Source organism: Oncorhynchus gorbuscha, linkage group LG10 (genome assembly GCF_021184085.1).
Source record: "Oncorhynchus gorbuscha isolate QuinsamMale2020 ecotype Even-year linkage group LG10, OgorEven_v1.0, whole genome shotgun sequence".
Lineage (NCBI taxonomy): Eukaryota > Metazoa > Chordata > Actinopteri > Salmoniformes > Salmonidae > Oncorhynchus > Oncorhynchus gorbuscha.
Genome location: NC_060182.1, coordinates 14,444,384 through 14,454,383, shown reverse-complemented (window position 1 = coordinate 14,454,383; position 10,000 = coordinate 14,444,384). Strand labels below are relative to the sequence as shown.

General features: G+C 43.0%; 2 protein-coding genes across 2 annotated transcripts in view; one reads left to right on the top strand and one right to left on the bottom strand.

The window, feature by feature from the left end:
- Positions 1 to 626, bottom strand: part of LOC124045579 (leucine-rich repeat and transmembrane domain-containing protein 1) — a 6,386-nt gene extending 5,760 nt beyond the window's left edge. The window contains exon 1 of the mRNA XM_046364964.1: positions 176 to 626. Coding sequence (XP_046220920.1) covers positions 176 to 182 — 7 coding nt within the window. The 5' untranslated portion in view covers positions 183 to 626. The remainder of the gene's footprint in view (positions 1 to 175) is intronic.
- Positions 1 to 10,000, top strand: part of cacna2d3a (calcium channel, voltage-dependent, alpha 2/delta subunit 3a) — a 442,979-nt gene that overhangs the window by 376,818 nt on the left and 56,161 nt on the right. The gene's annotated exons all lie outside the window — the stretch shown is intronic.

The window sequence follows — 10,000 nt, the reverse complement described above, 5'->3', positions numbered from 1 at the left end:
ACAGACACAACACACAGAAAGACATAATGACAATGTGACGATAATATTGCCACAACATAGTTATTAGATAGAATCTCACTGTTGAGTTATTGAGTTGACAGATTTCCTCTAACAGTAGCCCTGCTGACGCTCCAGTGTTCCATGTATCTGTTATCTGTTCCACTGGTTCTCTTACCTGTCATATTAGCCTCTTGTCCCCTGGCCAGGTCAGTCGTTCTTGGGTGAGCGGAAAGCGGCGGAGGGGGCTGAAAGCTGGTTACTGATCCTTTAGCAGTCCAGTTAGAGCCTGATTAGAAGTCCGTGTAGCTTCTGGTTCAGTTCTGGTTAGCTTCCAATTAGCAATCTGTTAGCAATCCATGAGCTGTCCAGTTAGCCTTCTCGTTGAGGTTCGATCCTTAGCCATCGGATAGCATGCGTTAGCAGCCACAGCTACGTTGGTAAGTTGTAAGGGTTTGGTATGGTAGAGCAATGCCCAGTGGGAGGGAGGAATAGATGGGGTCAGGGATCAGCGACAGAAGCACTCAGTGCCCTCAGGACCCCAAGCCCTGACTCTGTGGGTGGTAAACCCCATCAGAGCAGAGAGATCAGAACAGAGCTGTAGCCTCCACTGCCAGCTAGCATGCCTGGGAATAACAGCACTGGACTGAGTCTCTCTCTCTCTATATATATGTATATCTCTCTCTCTCTCTTCTCTTTCTCTGGATCTGTCTCATTGGCCAGCTTGGTTGTTCACTCACATGTCTGGTTATTCTCTCTCTCTCTCTCTCTCTCACTCTATCTCTTCCTCTCTCTGTCTTCTGTCTTCCTCTCTCACTCACTATGCCTTCTTCAAAAACATATTCGTATTATATATTGATTTCTATATCACTCATTACTCTTTCTCAATCTAATCCTCTCCTCTGTCTCTCAATACAATTCAATTCAGTTCAAGCGGCTTTATTGGCATGGGAAACAAATGTAAACATTTTCAAAGCAAGTGAGGTAGATAATATACAATAGTGAAATAAACATTACAAATTCTCTCGCTCTCTCGCTCTCTCGCTCTTTCTCTCTCTCTCTCTCTCTAGTGAAGCATGTTGTGTTGAGTATGACGTGTGTCATCTCACAGTGGACAGCTGTGCCTTTTTTAAAACACTGTACGCTCACACACACAAACACACATACACACCTACATACTTATACACGCAGTCATACATGCTTGTTCGTCTGGCTCTGATGACATTACGCTTGAGCCGCAGGCAGAAGGGCTTGCCGAACATGCCCTCAGCCACAACACACACACACACACACACACACACACACACACACACACACACACACACACACACACACACACACACACACACACACACACACACACACACACACACACACACACACACACACACACACAAGCAAATGTACACACCCATACACACACAGCATGGATGTTAAGCTTTTGTGATATGCGTGTGTAAGAGGAGTTTGCATGTAAAATGATTGTAAAAGATTGCCTCTCTTGCTCAGATGAAGCATAGGAAGGAAGGCAGGCAGGTAGGAGATAGAGAAGGAGAGAGAAAGAGACAGATTGAGCTAAATGAGGAAATCATTTTTAATGATGGACGTTATTTAAGCACAAAAGCTGATGACCAACCCTCCCTCCCTCCCACATTTCATCCCTCCTCCATCCATCTCTCATCCCTTCATCTTGTAACATGGTTCACAGCCTTTCTCATGCTGCTCACAAGCTCTTTATATAACAAGCTTATAATTAGTGAATTTATTTCAGCAGATGCTTCACTACAACAGCCAGAGGTCGGCTTCAGTGAGGTTATCACACATACACACGCAGGTACACACACGCACACACATGCACACACATGCACACACATGCACACACACGCACACACACGCACACACATGCACACACATGCACACACATGCACACATGCACACATGCACACATACACAATCATTGCAGTATCCAAATGATATGGATTGAATATGGATAGACACCACAAGAATGTAATTCTCTGGATTTTGAAGTTTAGCAATTACATCTGGTCCTCTTCAGCTCAGTTGGTAGAGCATGACACATGCAATGCCAGGATAGAGGGTTTACTTCCTGGGACCACCCGTAGGTAAAAGCTAAGCACTGTAAGTCACTAGTCTGCTCGATGGCATACAGTATATACTGTATGTGTTAGCAATACTATTTCACAAGTCAGATATAGTGGTGGAAATGTTTTAAAATGAAAAGGCTACATTTGTCAACAACACTTGGATGTGCTGTTGATATGTTCTTACTAGAGCTCTCGTTAGTTTAATGAGATATGAGGGCTGTCAGGAACTATTTTAAATTACTGATTAGTGTTGTGTCAAGCTGTACACATCTTCTGTACGACCCCTAATAATTAAATACAGCCCTAGTTACTAGAAAGGTGATGACGATGAAGAAGATGGTGGTAAGGAAGATGATGATGAGGAAGATGATGCTGAGGAAGATGATGGAGAGGAAGATTATTATGATTATGATGATGGCGTTGATGAAAATGCTGAAGATGATGATGAGGAAGGTGATGATGATGATGATTTGAGGGGGTGAAAAGCAGATATTTGAATCGAGCATGATCAAGTAAAAAAGTAGGAAAACCCACATTCCCTAAAGCTGGAGTCATTTCTCTGTGAGAGACAGAATCCATGACCCCTCTGACTGCATACTGCATACCGCCTCTGACTGCATACCCCCTCTGACTGCATACCGCCTCTGACTGCATACCCCCTCTGACTGCATACCCCCTCTGACTGCATACCGCCTCTGACTGCATACCGCCTCTGACTGCATACCCCCTGACTGCATACCCCCTCTGACTGCATACCGCCTCTGACTGCATACCCCTCTGACTGCATACCCCCTCTGACTGCATACCCCTCTGACTGCATACCGCCTCTGACTGCATACCCCCTCTGACTGCATACCCCCTCTGACTGCATACTGCATACCCCCTCTGACTGCATACCCCCTCTGACTGCATACTGCATACCCCCTCTGACTGCATACCCCCTCTGACTGCATACTGCATACCCCTCTGACTGCATACCCCCTCTGACTGCATACCCCCTCTGACTGCATACTGCATACCCCCTCTGACTGCATACCCCCTCTGACTGCATACCCCTCTGACTGCATACTGCATACCCCCTCTGACTGCATACCCCCTCTGACTGCATACCCCCTCTGACTGCATACTGCATACCCCCTCTGACTGCATACCCCCTCTGACTGCATACCCCCTCTGACTGCATACCCCCTCTGACTGCATACTGCATACCCCCTCTGACTGCATACCCCCTCTGACTGCATACTGCATACCCCTCTGACTGCATACCCCCTATGACTGCATACCCCCTCTGACTGCATACCCCCTCTGACTGCATACTGCATACCCCCTCTGACTGCATACCCCCTCTGACTGCATACTGCATACCCCTCTGACTGCATACCCCCTCTGACTGCATACCCCCTCTGACTGCATACCCCCTCTGACTGCATACTGCATACCCCTTCTGACTGCATACCCCTCTGACTGCACTGCATACCCCCTCTGACTGCATACCCCCTCTGACTGCATACTGCATACCCCTCTGACTGCATACCCCTCTGAGTGCATAATACCCCCTCTGACTGCATACTGCATACCCCTCTGAGTGCATAATAAATACCCCCTCTGACTGCATACTGCATACCCCCTCTGACTGCACTGCAGGGGAGCCGTAAAAGAGATTAAAATGACTTAATCCCCATATACACCTTCCATGACCCACTTACAGCACACACACACACACACACAATATATAAAAACACTGACAGGACTATCATTGTATCACAACCAAATAAAGTTGACCGGCAGCTGATTCAAACCCTCTCAGTGCATGGCAACTCTCAGTAGACACCATGTACAGTAGGAGGCATGGATACCGTGATACTGTTGCCGTCTTTCAGCTGACTCTCCTCTATGTTATTTCACTAGTGATCTTGTGTTTTCTGAACTGATTTCTCATGTGCTGGGATTGTAGCAAAGATACGCTCTAAGGCAAACTCACCACTTTGCTTTTAAATCACTGCTTCTCTCTGACAGCACAGTGTGTGTTTGTGTGTTTGCATGTGTGTGTGTGAGAGAGAGAGAAAGAGAGCGAGAGAGAGAGAGAGAGAGAGAGAGAGAGAGAGAGAGAGAGAGAGAGAGAGAGAGAGAGAGAGAGAGAGAGAGAGAGAGAGAGAGAGAGAGAGAGAGAGAGAGAGAGAGAGAGAGAGAGAGAGATAGAGACAACAGCACAATTAGACTCAACCAAATCATGAGAAAACAAAAAGATAATTACTTAACACATTGGATAGAATTAACAAAACAACAGAGCAAACTAGAATGCTATTTGGCCCTACACAGAGAGTCCACAGTGGCAGAATACCTGACCACTGTGACTGACCCAAAATTAAGGAAAGCTTTGACTATGTACAGACTCAGTGAGCATAGCCTTGCTATTGAGAAAGGCTGCCGTAGGCAGACATGGCTCTCAAGAGAAGACAGGCTATGTGCTCACTGCCCACAAAATTAGGTGGAAACTGAGCTGCACTTCCTAACCTCCTGCCCAATGTATGACCATATTAGAGAGACATATTTACCCCAGATTACACAGATCTACAAAGAATTCGAAAACAAATCCAATTTTGAAAAACTCCCATATCTTTTGGGTGAAATTCCACAGTGTGCCATCACAGCAGCAAAAAAAAAAAAAAAAAAAAAAAAAAAAAAAAAAAAAAATTCCATTTAGCAGACGCTTTTATCCAAAGCGACTTACAGTCATGTGTGCATACATTCTACGTATGGGTGGTCCCGGGGATTGAACCCACTACCCAGGCGTTACAAGCGCCATGCTCTACCAACTGAGCTACAGAAGGACCACAAGATTTGTGACCTGTTGCCACGAGAAAAGGGCAACCAGTGAAGAACAAACACCATTGTAAATACAACCCATATTTATGCTTATTCATTTTATCTTGTGTCCTTTAACTATTTGTACATTGTATATATATATATAATATGACATTTGTAATGTCTTTAAACTTCTGTATGTTTAATGTTTACTGTTAATTTTTGTTGTTTTTCACATTATATATCCACTTTGTATGTTGTCTACCTCACTTGCTTTGGCAATGTTAACACATGTTTCCCATGCCAATAAAGCCCTTGAATTGAATTCAATTGAGAGAGAGAGAGAGAGAGAGAGAGAGAGAGAGAGAGAGAGAGAGAGAGAGAGAGAGAGAGAGAGAGAGATAGAGAGGGAGAGAGAGGGAGAGAGTTTGAGTTTTTATAAAACCTTTATTTTTTACTCAAGTGTTAACATAAAAACAAATGACACACTGCCCTTTCAGAAATGAAAAAACAAATGTAATTCCTAAATAAAAATAAATACATAACATATACATTCAACTTATTTCATCGGCAAAAAATAATTTCCCCTCTTCTACAAAACAAAGCGCTCTTTCGTAGGCCCACTTCTCCTCAAATAATAGGAGATCTTTTACAGCTGAAAAGAACTCAAAATCTACTTTTATTCTTGCTTTTACTAATCCTTTAAAAACACATCTTACATCCTGCCCATATCCCGTTTCTATCTTGTGTTTTCTACTCAGAAAAATTGACATCTTAGCTTGTCCCAAAATAAAATTTAACATTTGACATTTTCTTTTCTGTTGTTTACTATATTGAAACCCCAAAATAAAAACCGTGTTATTGAAAAATTCCCCTACAGCTTTAAACAAAGATTCCAGCATTTCCAATAGAGGTTTTATCCTCTCACACTCCATAAAACAGTGAAAAATGGTTTCTCTTATATTACAAAAAGGACATCCATCTCTAACATCTGAATTAATAACAGATACAAAAGCATTAACTGCAATGATGCCATGTAAAACCCTCCATTGCATATCTCCAGTACCCTTTGTAACGGTGGTTTGTACAGTGCTCTCCATGCTGGCTTTACCTTGTCATCAATGCCCAATTTTACCCTCCATGGAGTGTCTTTTCTATTTTTCAATTTATCTTTATTCAACACCTTGACACACCCCCTATACAAGTCCTTCCCATTCACCTCATCCAAACCCACCTCCTCCAACCCTCTCAAATCCAGCAATAACGCCTTTCTTTCTGACTCTGGGATATTTGGTGTAATCCCTAGTCTTGGAAATGAGACGTCTTCATCTTGTACCTTCTTCTTGTGACTACTAAGCATACCCCATTCTTCCGCTGACAGAGCCTTCCTACAGCTCCCCAGCATTTGTCCGACAATCCTTTCCGACCTCATCCCCAAATGTTCTGCCACCCGTCTTCCATCCATTAAGGCGGGCCCAGCTATGGCCATTAACTGTCTTAAGGTGATGATTTTCCCTTCACCAGAATCTTGGAGAAATGTGGAACAGCTGCAGTTGTACAATCCAGTCTTGCCCCATACACCAGAGGTTCCTCCAACAGCCAATGCACTGACTCCGCTGAAGTTCGTCTGGACACCTTCATTATGCTCCATACTCTGAGAAGTCCTCTGTAAAACGGAGGTACTCTCTCCCTAGAAATCTGGCTACTATCAACCAGAAATAAAGCCTTCTTTAAACCTAATCCTCCAACCCGTTGTAATATAAGACCTGCCACCCCTCTCCACACCACATTTTCCGGTCCATAAAGCAACCTTTGAATAAACTGAAACCGGAAAGCAGCAGCCCTACTAGCAAGATGTACAAGACCTTGTCCCCCTCTTCTTTTGACAAATACAAAACACTTTGTGGAACCCAGTGATATTTATCCCAAAAGAAATCCACAATAATTGCCTGTATCTTAGCCAGAAGGCCAGATGGTGGTTCTAAAACTGACAACCGATGCCACAGTGCAGATGCAATCACATTGTTAACTATAATAGTGCGCCCCTATATGACATACGAGATAGTAACCAACGCCATCTCCTCATCCTCCTTCCACCATTTCAACCACCCCACTCCAATTTTTTTCCATAGTCCCTCATCTCCTAAGTACACTCCAAGATACTTAAAACCTCCCTTACACCATTCTAGCCCCCTGGCAAAGCCATGATCCCTCCAGACCATTCTCCAATCTGTAACGCACAACTCTTTTCCCAATTTACCTTTGCAGAGGATATTCCCTAAAACGATCAACAATTAGACTCAAGCTATCCACCTCCGCTTGATTTTTCACTAGCACAACTACATCATCAGCATAGGCTGAGAGACGAATAGGAGGAATATCCTCTGAAAAGCACACCCCTGCAATGCGACTTCTAATGCTATTTAGTAGTGGCTCTATAGCAATGGCATATAACATTCCTGACATAGAACATCCCTGCCTAATACCTCTACACACTTTAAAAGGAGCACTCAAACCACCGTTAACTTTCAATACACTTTCAATGTCACCATATATCACCTTGATCATGGCAATAAAACCAGAGCTGAACCCAAACGCCTCAAGCGTGTGCCATAAGTATTGATGTTCAACTCGGTCAAATGCCTTTTCCTGATCAATTGAAATTAGACCAGCATCCAACCCAATATCCCTAGAGACGTCCAAAAAATCACGAATCAGAGAAATGTTATCCCCTATCTGCCTGCCAGGAACACAGTAGGACTGATCCGTATGTATGATTTGCCCCATCACCTCCCTCAGCCTGTTGGACAAAGCTTTTGACAATATCTTATAATCAGTGCACAATAAAGCCACCGGCCTCCAGTTCTTCACCTCCCTTGGGTCACCCTTTTTGGGCAGTAGGGTGAGGACAGCCCTTCTGCAGCTTATTGGTAGTAACCCTCCGGTTAAACTATCATTAGCTACTTCTAACCAATCCTCTCCCAACATAGCCCAAAAAGACTTAAAAAGTCAACGGGAAGCCCATCAATGCCTGGTGCCCTTCCATTTTCCATGCCTTTTAATGCAGTGTATAAATCCTGCAAAGACAATGGTTGCTCAAGCTCAACCTGAACTTCTGCAGCCACCTTTGGGAGCCCATCAAAGAACTGCTGTGTCACTGTTTTGTCCTCTTTGTACTCACATTTGTAGAGCTCATGTAGAACTCTACTGCCTCTTTCTAATTTCACTAGGGCTAGTGAGCTCTTGTCCAACAGCTGATTTGAGACAATGAATAATTTTTCTTTGTCCATTCTTTTTCTCTAAACCAAAGAAAAATTTGGATGAGGCATCCATTTCAGATATTCCCTGAAATTTACTTCTCACCAGTGCCCCTGTGCTCTGATACCCAGCAGGTCTGCCAATGCAGCTTTTCTCCTCTTGATGGCCTGAGTATGGCCTCGATCTCCTGTGGTCTCAACCAATGTCATGAGTTCCACTATTTCAATCTCTAGGGCTTTCATTGATCTGGTGATATCTTTAGTGACATTCCTCGTGTATTGATTACAAAATTGTTGAATCTGGATTTTCCCTATATCCCACCACTGTTGAATGGATACAAAACTGGCTTTTTGAGATCTCCACCTCTCCCAAAAAAAACTGAAACAGTTTCTGAAGTGAGCATCACTCAATAAAGTTATATTAAAATGCCAGTATGCGCTTTTGGGTTTTACATCGTTAATGAACACCACCTCTGTTATTAAACAATGATCAGAAAACCCCACTGGAGTTATCACACTTGATTTACAGACCTGAGATTGATGCTCAAAAACATAAAACCTATCTAACCTGGCCATAGAGATGATGTTCTCTCTCACATGCGCCCAGGTGTACTGCCTTGTTCCTCCATGTTGACTCCGCCAAATATCACACAATTCATTTGTTACAATGAGGCGTTTTAAAACATCCTGAGGCTATATGAGGTTCTTGGTGATTTCTATCTAAATCACTAACTGTGCAGTTAAAATCCCCAGCAATAAACAAATAATCTTCTTTGTTACATTTCTCAATGGTATTTGATAGTGTCTCTAAAAAACATACCCTCTCAACTGTCATCACTGGGGCATATACATTTATCAGACACATAGTGATGTTTTCATACCTTGCTCTAACTTTTAATAACCTCCCCTCAACTACCTCTTCAACCTCATATGACAACGGCAAAAACCCTTTTGAGAACAAGATAACCACACCCCCACTTTTTGAGTTTTTATGACTACACACCACTGTCCCCCCACTCCTGTTGCCACATAACTTCATTTTCCAAATTACTATGCGTTTCTTGTAAAAAAATTATGTCACTTCCCTTTCCCCTAATTAACTCATACACCATGGCTCTTTTTTTACATCTCTTGCCCCATTTACGTTTAAAGAAGAAATCTTAAAACTGCTCATGGATAAAAAATATATATACAGAGGACGATCCAGCCACCACATCTCTTTACAGAGTTAAGACTGCAACTGAACTCTTTCATTTTCTTTAGAATTTACATCACTTATCACTCTTGTGACCACTTTCTTGAGTCTAGCAATTTCAGGGGTTTTCAAACTTCCGCCTGTAATTTTTGACATCAGAAATTTTGCTGATTCAATAAACAATTCACGTTCAGGGAAAAAATCAGTTACATTGTAATCTTGCATATATTTCTTCCTTTTGTCAACTTCAAAATTGACGTATCCTCTCGATCCCATACCTCCCTTCCACCCCATTTATCTCACTATATTGTTGTGACGCGTCAGATGACTCACTCTCACTATCCTCCCCAGAAGAATACTCCACCATCTCTACACCTTGTTCATCTTCAATTGATTTATTAAACTCTACCTTTCTCTTAGAATTAGACCCTTCACCACCCCTTACATTCTTCCTTTTACTCCTCGGTATTTTGAAAACATCCGCTTCCTTTTCCGTTATTTCAATCTCCTCTTGACCTCCAATTTCATTTTCCAGCACCACCTCAGCGACGGCAGTCGCAATCTGCCTACTGTTTCCCTCCCTCTTTGTTCTGATCTACCACAATTGCCCCCGTATCCACACTGCCTTCCTCTCCTGCTTT